The 18,045-nt window shown below is 33.8% G+C and overlaps 1 protein-coding gene across 1 annotated transcript in view; it reads right to left on the bottom strand.

Moving 5' to 3' along the window:
- Positions 1–18,045, bottom strand: part of LOC148949544 (3-hydroxyanthranilate 3,4-dioxygenase-like) — an 88,348-nt gene that overhangs the window by 1,940 nt on the left and 68,363 nt on the right. The window contains exon 5 of the mRNA XM_089093580.1: positions 5,258–5,487. Coding sequence (XP_088949706.1) covers positions 5,258–5,487 — 230 coding nt within the window. The remainder of the gene's footprint in view (positions 1–5,257; positions 5,488–18,045) is intronic.

The raw sequence follows: 18,045 nt of genomic DNA, 5'->3' as shown, positions 1-18,045 counted from the left end.
AACATACTGTTTCTGCATGCTTTGGTTTATTATTTGCGGCATTTTGTTTTGGCTTATTAAAAAAAAAAAAGAAAAAAAAAAGATCAAGCAAAATGTGATATATATGCACTACTTATACATTTTGCATAGATCTTTCTTAAACATTGCTGAAAGAAAAATATACTCTTTTCATAACCCTTTTTGGGTGGCAGCAAGGAGCTTTTAATATCAAAGAAAACTTAAAAAGTGTTATGATACATATACAGAATTTTCAAGAGATGTTTACTAATATTAATAATTACAACAACAATTTATTTGCAACTCACACCATAAAAAAGTATGACAATCGTGGAGAATTGTATATTTTTTAAAGTCCCGTTCACAAAAAAAAAACGAAACAACTTTAGGTCAAAGTGTGTTCCATGTGTAGCTTTTTTGAATAATATCAAAACTAAATCTCCATCTTTCTCCATGTTCTGAGGAAGGTATTTATTATTAAAAAAAATAAGCCGTCCGCAGGGAAGAATTACGTACTTGCAGTGCCATAAGTATGGGGAGGTCTGAGGGTACAACAACAGTCTTGAATTGATAGACAGCTGATAACCAATAAATTCGTCATGCTAAACTGTCTATTAGAGCTTTTATTTTGATTTCTGCAGTTTTATCGTGTTTTTTCTTTTTTCATTTGATCGTTTCTACAATTACGTATATATTGTGCCGAATAATGTCTTAGCCGATATATACTGTGCAAAATGTTGCTTAATACACCAGAACGAAGAAAATCATGATTATTTTATTTTTTCTTCTCTTAATAGTTATTAATTAACAAAACTTTTTCCACAAAATAAGTTTTTCATAGAAAAATAAAGAACTCCATTAAACCAAAAATGAGCAAAAATAAAACCAAATAATCTACCAAGCGTGAAACTACAACAAATCAGCATCAATGAATAAATGAAACCCAAAACGCACAGAAATTACAATAAAGAATAGAGTCAAACTCAAAAAGAGCAGAAATTAACATGAGTAGGGCTCAAAGCCCTATGTCTTCCCATGGCCAGTACATAATTTACACTTTACTAAAAAAAAATATAAATGTTTTTACTTTTATAAATTTAATAAATCAAATAATATTAACATTTTGATTACTAAATAACAGTATATATACATACATATATATATATATATATATATATATATATATATATATATATATATATATATATATATATATATATATATATATATATATATATATATATATATATATATATATATATATATATATATATATATATATATATATATATATATATATATATATATATATATATATATATATATATATATATATTTTATTAATTTCTGTTCGTTTTATATTGACATAGTCTTTTCAGGGAAAAAGAAAATAATACTTTAAATCTTTTCGTTTTTTTAAGACTTTATAGTTTGGCCTGCTATTTGTTTGCTGGAGAAAAATTTTCCGCAATTTTTAACAACATAAACCCTTTTAAAAATCTGGACACAAACAATACCTCCTCTAGTTGACCTGAAATAGAAAACTTGATACCATTCGAAAACAAAATATGTTTACTTTCTTTGATAGCTTGGATACACTTACGCTATTTTGATTTGGTTAAATTTTAAGAGCAAAAGTAGACCCGAAAGTTTGAACATAATTCCCCTAGTTGTTCTTGGGATACTGCTGAGATGCCTTATTGGGAATTAGCATTAACACAGTGCATTTTGATTTAATCTTAAGGCAACATTTAGTTTTTAAACATAATGGGCAGATGGGAGGGTGGAAGTGGGACTAGTTGCCCTCCAATTACTTTCGACTATTAAAAAGGGCATTATCCATTTTTACTTTCAATTGAATGAGCCCTTTTCGAAGTTTCTACGACAACTCCTTCGATACGAAGTGCCCTGGTCTTAAAAAAAAAAAAAAAAAAATAATAATACAATGAACCCAAATCGATCTTTACGATAAAAATGTCAAGCCTTCCAATCCCTTTTGACTATTAAAAAGGACACTAGCCCATTCAATTTCCAATCAAATGAGCCCTTTTTGAATTTCTAGGACAACGCTTTCTATAAACACCTTATATGCCCCCAAGGCATAAATTACAACCCTTGCCCTGAGGGGGGCTATCATCCTCAAAAACCTATTTTCCAAAACTTTTAACTACGTTAAACAAAACAGCTATTTCAAAATTTTGATTGGATGTGTTAGGGGAAATGGTTGGCGTTAGAGGGGCGTAAGTTGCTCTCTAATCACTTTCAAGTATTAAAAAAGGCACAAGACCTTTCAATTTCCAATCGAATGAGCCCTTTTGAAGTTTATACAACAACGCTTTCAACAAAAACCGTATATGCCCCCAGGACACAACTTACAACCCTTGCCCTGAGGGCTTGGGGGTTGTCATCCTCAAAGACCTAATTTCCAGGAATTTCAACTACATTGAAGGAAATTGCTATCTAAAAATTTTGAATGGATGTGTTTGGGGAAATGGTGGGCGTGAGAGGGGGTTTAGTTGCCCTCCAATCACTTTCGACTATTAAAAAGGGCACTAGCCCTTTCAATGTCCAGTTGAATGAGCTCTTTCTGAAGTTTCTACAACAACACTTTCTATAAAAACCTTATATGCCCCAGGGTATAACTTACAACCCTTGCCCTGAGGGCTGTGAGGGGGTTGTCATCCTCAAAGACATAATTTCCGGAACCTTTCAACTATGTTAAACAAAATGGCTATCTCAAAACTTTGATTAGATGTGTTGGGGGAAATGGTGGGCGTGAGAGGAGGGTTACTTACCCTCCAATCACTTTCGACTATTAAAAAGGGAACTAGCCGTTTCAATTTCCAATCGAATGATTCATTTTTGGATTTTCTACGAGAACGCTTTTTATAAAAAAAAAACTTTATATACCCCCAGGGCATAACTTACAACCCTTGCCCTGAGGGCTCTGAGGGGGGTATCATCCTCAAAGACCTAATTTCTAAAACTTTAAACTACGTTGAACAAAATGGCTATCTAAAAATTTTGATTGGATGTTTTTCGGGAAAAGATGGGTGTGTGACGGGGTTAGTTGCCCTCAAATCCCTTTCGACTATTAAAAAGGGCAGAATTTCTTTTCGAATGAGCCCCTTTTCAAGTTTCAGCAACAAAGCTTTCAATAAAAACCTTATATGCCCCCGGGGCATAACTTACAACCCTTACCCTGAGGGCTGTGAGGGAGTCTCGTCCTCAAAGATCTATTTTCCGGACCTTTCAACTACTATGAAAAAAATGGCTATCTCAAAATTTTGATTGGATGTGTTTGGATAAATGGTGGGCGTGGAAGGGGTGTTAGTTGCCTTCCAATCACTTTCGACTATTAAAAAAGGGACTAGCCAGTTCAGTTTCCAATCAAATGAGCCCTTTTTGAAGTTTCTACGACAACGCTATCTACAAAAACCTTATATGCCCCCAGGGCATAACTTACAACCCTTGCCCTGAGGGCTGTGGGGGGGGGGGTATCATCCACAAAGAGCTAATCTCCAGAATTTTTAACTGCGTTGAAAAACATGGATATCTCAAACTTTTTGTTGTATGTGTTTGGGGAATCGGTGGGCGTGAGAGGGGGGTTACTTGCCCTCCAATCACTTTCGACTATTAAAAAGGGCACTAGCCCGGTGAATTTCCAAACGAATGAGCCTTATTTGAAGTTTCTATGACAACGCTTTCTATAAAAACCTTGTATCCCCCCAAGGCATAACTTACAACCCTTGCCCTGATGGCTGTGGAGGAGTGTCCTCCTCAAAAACATAATATCTATTTGGAAATCGACTACAATTAACAAAATGGCTGTCTCAAAATTTCGATCGGATGGGTTTGGGGAAATGGTGGGCGTGGAAGGGGTGCTAGTTGCTTTCCAATCACTTTCAACTATTCAAAAGGGCAAAAGCCACTCCAATTTCCAATCGAATGAGCCCTTTTCGAAGTTTCTACGACAACTCCTTCGATATGAAGTGCCCTGGTCTAAAGAAGAAATAAATACATCGTGCATTGTGATTACTAAGGAAAATTTAACGAATTTTTTCTTATAATTTAGGTTAAGTCTCTTATTTGAATTCTGACATACGGCTTTGACATACCTGTATTGGTCAAACAATTATCAAGACTCCCATAGTTCTAAAATCCCCTAATACAAAGTATCTGCGTCGGTCTTCAAAGGAGTTCCATTTTCCTGGACTGTTGAAGGAAAAGAAACGCAGACATGAGATAATCTCTATCCACCGTCGACATGTCCCCCTCCCCTTTCACTATACCTTTTATGCATTATTACATACGTAATCTTTGTGGCTCCTAAAAGAAAAGACAATCCTTAAAACTCTAGACTTTAGCCCACCATCTGGGTTATTCTCATTTTCGGAGCTACAGAATAAATTTTCTTGGGAAGAATCCCCTCTTTTTTTTACCTCCAAAAACACAAAATTACATGTTATAAATTAACAATAAGACCCCCCATAGGGGGACAAAGAGGTAAGGGGTGTACCAGTTTTAGGCATAGGAATCCACATTCGGTAAATCTTTTTTAAAGAATTTTTTTAAGAAAAATTTCTACTTTCTTTAAAAATATCCAGCAAGCATATTTTGAAGAGAGTCCTCCAGAAAAAGTGTGCATCAGAAATGAGTTTATGTCTTTTTGTTTGTTTTTTAACTTCAGAGGCCAAATACGTACCTTCAGGTAAATGTTTTATTACGTATTTATTTATTCCGATAATATTTATTTTATGCCTTTTCTGAGACAAAGAATATAATAACAAAATTCCTACTTTATCATTTTTAAAAATTATTGTTGATAGGATTTTCGGGGATGATTTCATATTAATTGATTGCTAGACCTCTCCCCAGTTCTAGCAGAGCTAGAACTCTCCTGCTAAGTTTGCTGTTTTCTAGTTTGTGTGTTCTTTTTGTATTCTTATGTCAACAAAATTGATTCATAGCACAAATATAAGAAAACAATAATTTTAGTGCTTGCTGCAGAAGAAGATACAAATTAGACCTTTACCCCTTACCTTCCCAATATTCTTTTGACATTAAATACCGAAAGATATCGCAATTGTTGCATTCAATTAAATTCAATTAAACTGAAAGACCTCTGAAAATCCAGTGAATAGTAATTTTCTGAAATTAAGACATCTACCTCTCTCCTTCCTAATATTCTTTTGATATTAGATACCGAAAGATATCGCAGTTATTGCATTTTCGAAGGATTGTTCATGGGAATACTTACAAGGGCCCAAACGAATGTGTCTGCATCCTCGTTAACAACTTCATCTTCACCAGGTCCATAGACAATGATGTGAGCTTTGTAATCACCTTCAAATAAATTAAGTTTTCCGTTGCTAAGGCCTTGATTGTTACGCTCCAGCCAATGATCTAGAGAAAAGGGCTCTTCTACAATTGCTTTCGCGTCTGGCTCATATGGGGCTGCAATAACCTTGGAATCTTTAGATGGAGTGCCTAAAAAGAAGCTCTATATCTAGATTTCTTCTGAGAAGAGCGAGTGAGAGAGAGAAGGACAGAGAGGAGGAGAGATAGTTATACGAAAAGAATAAAAAAGAGAGTGAAAGATAGACTGAGAGACAGGGTGAGAGGGGGGGGGGGAGGATAAAACAGAGATACATAACTACTTAAAACCCACATTATTTTTTTAGTCTAATATCATTTTATTAGAATTACATCGGTTTGTTGTCTTCTATTCCATCAAGTAGGAGCGTTTGAACTTCTTTTGAAGGGGGAGGGGGGATTTTTCAAGACAACTAAAGCTAAATTTGAAACAGAAAATAACGGGGAAAACTTTAAAATTCATCAGAACGTTTGGAGGGGAATGGTAAGTGACCCCTTTTATATGCTGGTTGTACCTTGATTTCGGTAATCCAATTAAAAAAAAACATCAACTGAAAGTAAGGGGTAATATCAAAACTTAGAACGCACAGAAACAAATCAAACAGTTCGTGGTAACGAACTGTAAGTAAGGAGCGACCCGGCTCAACGGTCACCGAAACTCTAAAAAACGGAATTTTGATACCAATAGATACATCAAAAGAATCAAATTTTAATTCTGATTTCAAATATATAAGTTTCACCAAGTTGAATCTTACTTATCAAAAGTTACGCGCCTGAGAAAATTTTGCTTATTTTCGAAAAAAGGAGAAAAGACCCTCTAAAAATTATAGAACATTGATGAAAATCAGACCATCATATTAAGTGTATCAGGCAACAATATTGTAGAAATTTGAAGCTCCTGTCTACAAAGATGTGGAATTTTCCATTTTTTGCCAGAAGAAAGATCACGGATGCGTGTTTATTTGTTTTTTTTTCTTTTCCCCAGGGGTGATGGTATTGACCCAATGGTCCTAGAATATCGTGGGAGGGCTCATTGGAACGAAAATTAAAAGTTTTAGTGCCCTTTTTAAGTGACCAAAAAATGAAGGGCAACTAGGCCCCCTCCCACGCTCATTTTTTTCCCAAAGTCACCCGATCAAAATTTTGAGATAGCCATTTTGCTCAACATGGTCAAAAATATTATAACTATGTGTTTTAGGATGACTTAATCCCTCGAAGCCCCCAGGGGGAGGGCTGAAAGTTATGAACTTTACCCAATGTTAACATATAGTATTGGTTATTGGGAAGTATACAGACGTTTTCAGGGGGAATTTTTTCTGGTAGTGGGGGGTGGGGGTGGGCCGGGGGTTATATAGGAGGATCTTTTCATAAAGTAAGTTCTCATGGGGGACGGGACATTGCTATGACGGGGGCGCCGGATTTCCCAACATTATTTTAAAAACAAAGTCAGAAATTAAATATAAAAAAAACAAGTTTTTCAACTGAAAGTAAGGAGCAACATCAAAACTTAAAACGAAACAAAAATATTAGCTATCTGATTGGGTTCACCTTCTAGTCAATGCCTCGCTCTTTAAGCCAAAGATTTTTTAGTACTTTCATAAGAGCTATTTATTCTAATTAACGGCCTTTGTGATTAAGGGTTCATTTTTAAAGACTTGGAGCAAAATTCGAACTTTAGCTTAAAGAGCAAGGTATTGACTAGGGGAAAAACCCCCTAATATACGTAATAAAAATTTACGAATATAGAAGTTCGTTACGTAAGTTAATTCGTAAGTTACGTATATTTATTACTAATAAAAACGTTCGTAAATAAAATTCAACAAGTTTCGAGAAAGCCATTTAACCAAATAAAATTAAAATTAATATACAAATTTCGTTTTTATTATTCATGCACGGTGAGCCAAAATCAAAACCTGCATTAATTAAAAAATGTTCACAAATGAAATAAAAAAAACAAGTTTTTTTTAACTGAAAGTAAGGGAGGACGTTAAAACTTAAAACGAACAGAAATTATTCCGTATGTGAAAGGGGTTGTCCCCTCCTCAACGCCTCGCTCTTTACGCTAAAGTTTGACTTTCTCATGACTCAATTTTTTTTAAACAATAAAATTTTGTTTTCATTGTAAATTTTTTTAATTAACTTTAACGAAATTCCCACCATCAGATTCAGCTTATCAAAGAAAATTATTAAAGAAGCTTCAATCTCCTAGCTGCAAAAATGTGGAATTTGGTATTTCTAATTAACTTTAAAGAAAATTACACCATCACATTCAGCTTATCAGAGAACCCAATTAAAGAAGTTTCAAGTTCCTATCTGCAAAAGGGTAGAAATTTGCATTTTTTGCTCGAAGAAAGATCACGATGCGTGCCCTCCAAAAAATGGAGGGCAACTAGGCCCCCTCCCACGCTCTTTTTTCTCAAAGTCACCCATTTACAATTTTGATATAGCCATTATGTTCAGCATAGTCGAAAATCTAATATATATATCTTTTAGGATGACTTAATCCCCCACAGTTCCCAGGGGACGGGCTGCAAGATATGAAATTTGCCCATTGCTTACATATTGTATTGGTTATTGGTAAATATACAGACATTTTCAGGAAGGATTGTTTTCTGGTGGGGGGGGGGCTGGAGGAGGGGGTTACTCGGGAGAATCTTTCCGTGGAGGATGTTTCTTTGGGGTAAGGGACATTTCTATGAAGGATGTGCCGGATTTCCAAGCATTATTTAAAAAACGATCAGAAATTAAATAAAAAAAAAGTTTTTTCAACTGAAAGTAAGAAGCAAAATTAGAACTTAATGAACAGAAATTATTACATATATGAGGGGGTTCTCCCCCAAGTCAATACCTCGCTCTTTACGCTACAGTTTTTTTTAGTTCTTTCAAAAGAGCTATCTATTCTAATTAAACGGTCTTTGTGATTCAGGGGTTTGTGAATTAATTTTTTTTAAACTTAACGTAAAGAGCGTGGTATTGACTAAGGGGAGAACCCCCTCATATACGTAATAACATATACGTAATAAAAAAAAACAAGTGATGCGGCTCAATAGTAATCGAAACTTTTAAAAGCGGAATTTTGATGTTAATAAATGTATCAAAAGAATGGGCTTACAATGCTGATTCTAAATAAATAAATTTTATTAAGTTTAGTATTACTCATCAAAGGCTACGAGCCTCAGAAAATTTACCTGATTTCTTGAAGAGGGGGGAAACATCCCCTACAAGTGAAAGAATTTTAATTAAAATCCCACCGTCAGATTCAGCGTATCAGAAAACCCTATTACATAGGTTTCAAGCTCATATCTGCAAAAATCTGCAACTATATCTGTAACGTATTTTTTGCCAGAAGAAAAAATATACGAACATAGAAGTTCGTTACGTAAGTTAATTTGTAAATTATGTCAGAACCAAACTTGGAGACAGCCATTTTACAAAAGAAAAGCAAAACTTCAATGCAAATTTTGTTTACTTATTTAATGACGGTGAGCCAAAATAAAAGCCGCATTAACTAAAAAAAGATCAGAAATGAAATAAAAAAACAAGTCTTTTAAAATGAAAGTAAGGAGCGACATTAAAACTTAAAACGAACAGAAATTATTTTGTATATGAAAGGGGCTGTCCCCTCCTCAACGCCTCGCTCTTTACGCTAAAGTTTGACTCTGTCTCACTACTCTACTTTTTAAGACAATAAAAAACTGTTGTGTAAAGAGCGAGGCGTTGAGGAGGGGACAGCCCCTTTCATATACGGAATAATTTCTGTTCGTTTTAAGTTTTAATGTCACTCCTTACTTTCAGTTAAATAAATTTTTTTTTTTTTTTTATTCATATATAAGGACGATGGCTCTTCCTCAACCATTGCTCTCTACGCTGAAATCTTGAAATTCTTTAAGAATACTTCCCATTCAAATTCAACCACTGGTGTTTCAGCAGTCTTTCTTAAAGAATTGTTACAGAAAGACAATTTTTAGCGTAAAGAGCGATTGTTGAGGAAGGTGCAGCCAACCTTGTATATGGAATGATTTCTGTTCGGTTTGAGCTTTAATGTTGCTCCTTACTTTCAGCCGAAAAACTGTTTTTAAACTTAATTTCTGACCGTTTTCTAAATCCTGCCAGGGTAGGACCCCCCCCCCCCCCGGTGCAAAAATTACCCTTGGAAAATTTCCATAGAAAAATTTTCTCCCGACGAGAATTTCTCTCCGTGGAACAGCCACCTCCTCCGCAGATAAATATCCCGAAAAACCTTCCGTGTATTTCCCAATGACAATGTATTATACGGTATGTGAATAATCGGAAAATTCCCTAACTTACAGCCCAGTCTCTATTGACTTTGGGTTGGGGGGGGGGGATTATTTCATACCCAAAGGCATAATTATTGGATCTTTCAACTATGTTGAATCAAATGGCTATCTCAAAATTTTTCGGTTGTCCTTAGGGAAAAACAGACGTAGGAGGGGGTTAAATGTCCTCCAATCCTTTTGGTCACTTAAAAAGGGCACTAAAACTTTTGATTTACGCTTGAATGAGCCTTCTCACGATCTTCTTTGATCATTGATTTGATACGATCACCCCTGGGAAAACAAAAACAAACAGAAAAAAAAACCAAATAAACATACAGCCGTGATTTTTCTTCCGGCAAAAATACAAAATTCCACTTGTTCTTAGATTGGAGCTTCAAACCTCTGTAGTGTAGTTTTCTGATATGCTGAATCTGATGGTGAAATTCTCATTAAGATCAAATAACTTTTGGGGGGTTATTCCACCATTTCCAAAAATAAGGCAAATATTACCATGCTCGTAGGTTTTGATAAGCAGTATTAAACATAAAGAATTTTCTGATTTGGAATCGGCATGAAAAGCTAATTCTTTCGATGTAGGCTATCTACTGTTATCAACATTCTGTTTTGTAGAGTTCTGGTTATTATTGGGCCGAGTCGCTTCCTATTTACAGTTCTTTACCACGAACTGTTTAATTTCATTCTATTGGGAGTACATTCTTACTAAAATGTATATTGTTTACCCCTGTCCATGACATGTCAGGACTCCTCTTTGCCAGGACTGTAAGGACTACTACCTTGTCGAAGGACTAAAGGGACCTTGTTAAGGCCTTGTCAACGTCAAACTTGTTGTAAACAATTTTTGGAATAATGTGTGTCTTAATTCAATTCAATAATAATAATAAAAAAACAACAACGTGGTAGTAGCCAATTTTAGTAAGGTAAATATTTAGCCGGGTTTGAACCTAAGAACACTGCTATTGTCCGCATGAAAACTGGAGCCCCCTATACTGACGCTAACTCTTAATTGAGATGCTTAAGCTTAGTTGTCAAATACTAATGCCAATACAATTTTTTTTTGTCAATTTGGAACGTTAATTCTTAATTTTAGGGTAATTAACTATGAACGTACGAAGCTGAACACCAATGCCTTCCGACGATAACGTCTAAAGCAATTTCAAATTCGAGGTAATGGATTTGATTTGTTATTAACTGAACTGTAAAAAGTACATGTATAATGACTCTTTAAATAGACGCCGGCTAGACACAAGGCTTGGTTACAATAGTGGAAAACTTACCTAGTGCTATTTAACGGTCTGGTAGACAAGTTTATTCAAATTAAAAATTCAGTATTATTTGCCATACAGAAAAAACTAAATCAGTATAATAGGTTTATATTATATATCAGATTTAAATAATTTTTTCTTAGAAAAAAAGACCGCTTTAATAAGTCTAGCAAAATTGTTAGCTAATCTTTCTAATGCCTGAGTCACATTATGGTCACATCCGTCGATTAAGAAAATAAATTTTATGAATGACATGGAGTTTTTCTTGATTTCAAAGAAACATTTGGATTTCAGAAGCAAAAATTGAAGTGACAAAAAGTCGGTTTAAAAAAATTGTGGCAACACTGATTTGTCACCAACTATTCTCTACCAATAATACGTCTTCTTATCTTTTGCCAGATTCCTCTTACAGATAGAAAAACTCATGTTTTAAGTTTCCAACTCTTCTAGTTTCGAAAAATTATGCCCCAACTCTTTACTCTGATTGGTCAATCCAGAATTTTATGGTTGACAGCTGAACAATGTTCAATTCAGGAAATTATGACCGGCGTACACAAGTTGCGCTATTGCTGTGCGTAATTTCGGTTTTACTGACAAGTTTAACTATAACTTGGAGCTGGCATAACAAAAAACATCGACAAAAATCACTAACTGACTAACGATACTAATAACTGATCACTAACGGCAAAACTATCAAATGGTTCGCTAACTGCAAATCACTTGAAGTGTTTTCAATATTATGAGTAATTCATAAGATAGTGGTAGAACCTTTGGGTGGACATTGATAGTTAAATTGGGGAATTTTGCTTGGTATAGGGAAAGTTGGTCAAAACTGACAACAACTCGAAACTTTAGGGCTGTTGCTTATTAACTTTGTGGCTGGGTTGTGGCCACCAAATAAATCGAAAGTATTATGAATCAACAACTAATATGAATGTTTCAAAAATTTTAATATTATTAATAACTAGAAAAAATAGTGAAAAATCATTGGGTGGACTTGGGTACTTAAATTAAGGAATTTTCTTTTATTCAGTGATAGTGGGTCAAAACTGACAAAAAGTCGAAATGTTGGCGTTGCTGTTAATTAATTTTATGGCTGGGCTGCGGCCGCCAAATAAACCAAAAGTATGATGTATTAACAACATTAGGCATATTAAAAAAAATAGTTATAATAAATTGTAAATATTATTAATAAAGTAAAAAAATAGTGAAAAATCATTGGGTAATCTAGGAAACCTAAATTAGGCATTTTTCCGTGATTTAGTGATTGTTGGTCAAAACTGAAACGTTAGTGCCGTTGTTAATTAATCTAGAGGTGGAATTGGGGTCGTCAAACGACTTCAATCGGTCTGAAGTCACTTTAATGACCTTGTTATTCATTAAATTTACTATTTGGAGCATTTTGGGTTTGAAATGATCTTCCAAGGTCATTTCATGCAAATTTTGACCATAGTATCAAGATTTGTGTCTCTTTGAACTTATCCTTGAAATATCAGAATGAATGTTTGTTTCTGAATCTTTCCCTATTTAGTTTTTTTTTCGAGTATATCCGGACTCTGTCGTTCCGATCGGTAATGTCTTGGAAAGCCACAAATGTCCTTTAGACTTTTTTTTTAGATCAGTGCAAGGTTTTGATTTACTTTTCTGTCGTCATCTGTGAAAAAAAAGTGTATTTTTTGTATATCCTTCAGTATCCTTCACTCTATTTTAGAGTAGACTACTTTATTTTGAATGTTTCTCCTCTAATATTTTTAGACCTACTTTAATACTTTATTTCTACTCTAATTTTGGATTTTTCACTTTTTTCCATGCCGAGCCTATTAATTTTTGTTACGGAAAAAGGAATTTTGGAGGCGGGATTTCGGCAAAAGCGGTTGAAAAAGTTTTTGTTGGACTTGGATAGATCCACGAAATTTGAAACAAAACAACCAACGTGAAAAGACTGACGACAAATACAAATAGAAGCACATATGCACATTTACAGTCAAATAGACTGAACAATAGACAGTAAGAAATAATCGGTTTTTATTAGGGCTTCCTTTTTTGCATCTTTACCAAACTAATATAGCTGATTATATAAGGTATCATGTCTTCAATGAACACACAGCCTACAAGTTTGTCTCTAGTGTTTATGCGTGTTGAGTTAATTTGAATTGTTGCATGATTTTGTGTAGATTGTCTCATACCTTCTTAGCTTACTTATAGCAGAAGCATGAATTCAAAATTAAACTTTGAATTAAAGATTAATTGGTATTTTATCTTAACTTAAAAGATATTGTTATATCATGAAACAGCCAAGTTATTTGAGTTTAGCCTTAAGATTTCTTATTTCTTTCAGGTTATACTTTTTTTTGGGGGGGGGGGGGGGGGAAATTAGAGATGACCTCTGAAGATCCTAAGTGGGTAACACCCTTTGCTCCATGGCAAATGACGTCTCTGACCTCTATCTTAGTTTTCCTTTTATTCTCTTTTGAGTAAAAAGTTAAGTATGAAAGAACAAGTCACCATAAATAGAACAAATGCTTATGTTTTTACAGCATATTATAGTTTGCTAATTTATGTTCATCAAGAGTAGGATATACATATTCCAATGCACTTTCAAATAAATTGGTAACCGTGCAGAGAATTAAAGAAATTTTTTTTCCGATAGAAACATAAATAGTTTGTCTCTGTATGGTGACTTGTGGCCCACCCTGTTGAACTAAGCTAAAGTTTATTTTCCATGAAAAAACTAAGCCAGTAATGTATAGTATTCTGGCCATTTACTTGGTAGGCAGGTTAAAGAGGAAAAGCTGCCACATAAGAACAAACGAATAAGGCAAAGCAGAGAAAAATAGATGTGCCAACATTTGACTGAGAGCTGAAGAGATTTCTTCTATTGTATTTTAAATTCAATTTAAAATTTAGCTGTTTCAGGCTCCTAATGTATTCTGAAGTTTTACCAAAACATGATCTGCTCTCATCTGAATTCAGGCTTTTCCCTGCTATAGAAGCTATACCGAATGGCCAAAACGTTGGGAGGCGGTGCACCCCCCACCACCCAGGGTTGCCAACTTTCTAGTCCACGAATGTGTCCTGAGCATCCAAAAATGTGTCTTTTTTGGCAAAAATGTGTCATTCTTAAACGGAGTTTAATTTTTTTGCCACTTGCATTGCTGAACAAAAGACGCATTGCAAACCTCTTTCAAAGCGGTCAGTTAATATCAAATATTATGGAAAAAAAAATAACCAGCCTTTCCTTTTCAGGTGAAGAAAAATAGTTCCGTAAGAGTGGAGGACGAGTTTTACAAAGTCAGTGACAGTGATACTGATGATAAAAAAGAGAGAAAGTCTAAGCCAGTGACGAAACCTGGAAGTTTTTCTAAGACTGTTCAAAAGAAGTATGAACAAAAGTACATAGTGACGTGGGAAAAGCAATCTCAATCTTTAGAATGCTTGGTAGAGGGACCAATTGGTCTGGTGCACCATCAGACTCTATTGCAGAATGCAAGTATTGTACAACTACAATAAATATTGGTAGCCAAGGAAAAGGTGCTTTGATTCAGCACACGAAGGACAAGAAACACAAAGAAATGGAGGGGGAATTTTCGAAATCAAGAAAATTAAGCCTATTGGAGAATTTTTTGATAAGTCCCTAGAGGACATGGTTCTGGAAACAGAGGCAAAAATTGGATAGTTCCTTTTTGCCAACAATTCGCTTTTCTCGCTGTCAGACAAACTTATCCATCTCCTCAAGTCCTTACCTGGGAAGCATGTCCTAAACCGTGTGACGGCAGGAAAGCAGAAAGTCACAAATATTGTTCGACAGGGATTGTACCCCCACTATCGGCAAGAGCTGGTAAATGACCTCAAAGCCTCCACGTTCTCGATTATTATCGACGAAAGAACGGACAATACTGTTTGGAAGCAGTATTTGTGTGAGTTTTGTAGACGAGAAACTAGACCCAAATATAAGTAGAACCCTATCATGAGGTCCCACGGGGTACCCCTGCTGCCATCTACAATTTAGTTTAATGCTGACGGGGCACCATATATGGGCAAAGAGTCCCTATAGAGATGGTTTTTCTCACTGAGAATGAAAAAACAGGATTTTTATCACTTGAAAAAACAGGATTTTTCTCACATTGATGGATGTTTCTTGGACGGTTATGAGTGATGGTCAATTTATTTGTTGTTTTCTTGGATGTCAACAGTAATTTATGTCTGTTTTATGGTTTTTCTCACTGAGAATGAAAAAACAGAATTTTTCTCACTTGAAAAAAAGGATTTTTCTCACTTTTATGGATGTTTCTTGGACGGTTATGAGTGTTAGTTAATTTATTTGTTGTTTTTCATGGGTGTCAACAGCAATTTATGGATGTTTTATGGTTTTTCTCACAGAGAATGGAAAACAGGAATTTTCTCACTTGAAAAACAGGATTTTTCTCACTTTTATGGATATTTCTTGGACGGTTATGAGTGTTGGTCAATTTATTTGTTGTTTTTCTTGGATGTCAACAGTAATTTAAGTCTGTTTTATGGTTTTTCTCACTGAGAATGAAAAAAAAGGATTTTTCTCACTTTGATGGATGTGTCAAGGTCGATTTATTTGTTGTTGTTGTTATTGTTCGTCCAGGTGGACGCTAGGGGGGAATGTTATGATCCGATAACGGAAAACAAATCACGTGTCTCCTTCTAGGCCAATCAGAGGCTCGCTTACATATTAGCGGTGGAGGATCGCAGAGAATATAAGGAAAGGATTTTTGCTATAGTTTTATTAGTCTGTGAATAGAATTCAATGAAGTGAGAACAGTTTGACTTTACTCATTTGGATATATATTTGTGTGTTGATGACGAGTGGAATGTTTACCCTATTAGAAGTTGATAGTAGAGTTGATGGCAATAATACAAGAGCACCAAACATTGCGGTGGAAATCACGAGAGGATCACGGCTTTGTCTGGAATGGGATGAAGTATATGCAAGATATGTGATATCCTTGAGCAAATTTAAAATGGAGGATCAATTATGTTTCGCTGCAAAAGTTGATATAGCACATGTGAATAGACTTCAATGTGATTTAAGCGCATTAGTGAAACATATTGAAGACAATAAACTGTATCGCTAATTGTAAATGCTTAGTATTATTATTGTTGCAATTATTCCATAAAATTGTTTCGAAATCGAAAAAGTTCCCTTTTTTTCTGGTCAGGTTAGGTTAGGGCTAACGAATCAGGTTGTTTGGCATAGATGAGAGGTCCAATACCTCAGTTAAACTAACAGGTTACATTTTGACATTGTATGAGAATTTACTAAATTTTAAGGTTTTCTTTAGTTTCAAAATGTTTTTGTCAGTCACCATCTTTAATCATTCACAAACAATACTGAAGAAAACAAATTTCCACTGTTTATCGACATTAAATTATTAAGAAGGCTATTATTTCTTTGAAATACACATTTACATTTTTAATTTTCATGTTTTTGATTTTATATTGATGAAAAATTTAAACACAACTTCAACTAGTTATTTTTTTTTGTTCGGCATAGATGAAAGGTCCAATACCTCAGTTAAACTAAGAGATTACATTTTGATATTGTTTGACAATTTACTAAATTTTAAGGTTTTCTTTAGTTTCAAAATGTTTTTGTCAGTCACCATCTTTAATCATTCACAAACAATACTAAAGAAAACCAATTTCCACTGTTTATCGACATTAAATTATTAAGAAGGCTATTATTTCTTTGAAATACGCATTTACATTTTTAATTTTCATGTTTTGATTTTATATTGATGAAGAATTTAAACACAACTTCAACTAGTTATTTTTTTTGTTCGGCATAGATGAAAGGTCCAATAACTTAGTTAAACTAAGAGATTACATTTTGATATTGTTTGACAATTTACTAAATTTTAAGGTTTTCTTTAGTTTCAAAATGTTTTTGTCAGTCACCATCTTTAGTCATTCACAAACAATACTGAAGAAAACCAATTTCCACTGTTTATCGACATTAAATTATTAAGAAGGCTATTATTTCTTTGAAATACGCATTTACATTTTTAATTTTCATGTTTTTGATTTTATATTGATGAAGAATTTAAACGCAACTTCAACTAGTTATTTTTTTTGTTCGGCATAGATAAAAAGTTCAATATCTCAGTTAAACTAAGAGATTACATTTTGATATTGTTTGACAATTTACTAAATTTTAAGGTTTTCTTTAGTTTCAAAATGTTTTTGTCAGTCACCATCTTTAGTCATTCATAAACAATACTAAAGAAAACCAATTTCAACTGTTTATCGACATTAAATTATTAAGAAGGCTATTATTCCTTTGAAATACGCATTTACATTTTTAATTTTCATGTTTTTGATTTTATATTGATGAAGTATTTAAACACAACTTCAACTAGTTATTTTTTTTGTTCGGAATAGATGAAAGGTCCAATATCTCAGTTAAACTAAGAAATTACATTTTGATATTGTTTGACAATTTACTAAATTTTAAGATTTTATTTAGTTTCAAAATGTTTTTGTCAGTCACCATCTTTAGTCATTCACAAACAATACTGAAGAAAACCAATTTCCACTGTTTATCGACATTAAATTATTAAGAAGGCTATTATTTCTTTGAAATACGCATTTGCATTTTTAATTTTCATGTTTATGATTTTATATTGATGAAGAATTTAAACACAACTTCAACTAGTTATTTTTTTTTTTGGCATAGATGAAAGGTCCAATACCTTAGTTAAACTAAGAGATTACATTTTTATATTGTTTGACAGTTTACTAAATTTTAAGTTTTTCTTTAGTTTGAAAATGTTTTTTTCACTCACCATCTTTAGTTATTCAAAAAAAATACTGAAGAAAACCAATTTCCTCTGTTTATCGACATTAAGTTATTAAGAAGGCTATTATTTCTTTGAAATACGCATTTACATTTTTAATTTTCATGTTTTTGATTTTATATTGATGAAGAATTTAAACACAACTTCAACTAGTTATTTTTTTTGTTTGGCATAGATGAAAGGTCCAATACCTCAGTTAAACTAAGAGATTATATTTTGATATTGTTTGACAATTTACTAAATTTTAAGGTTTTCTTTAGTTTCAAAATGTTTTTGTCAGTCATC

This window comes from Artemia sp. Qi Xiang Cuo, chromosome 8 (genome assembly GCF_049724085.1).
Source record: "Artemia sp. Qi Xiang Cuo chromosome 8, ASM4972408v1, whole genome shotgun sequence".
Lineage (NCBI taxonomy): Eukaryota > Metazoa > Arthropoda > Branchiopoda > Anostraca > Artemiidae > Artemia > Artemia sp. Qi Xiang Cuo.
This window is presented reverse-complemented; position numbering and strand designations above follow the sequence as displayed.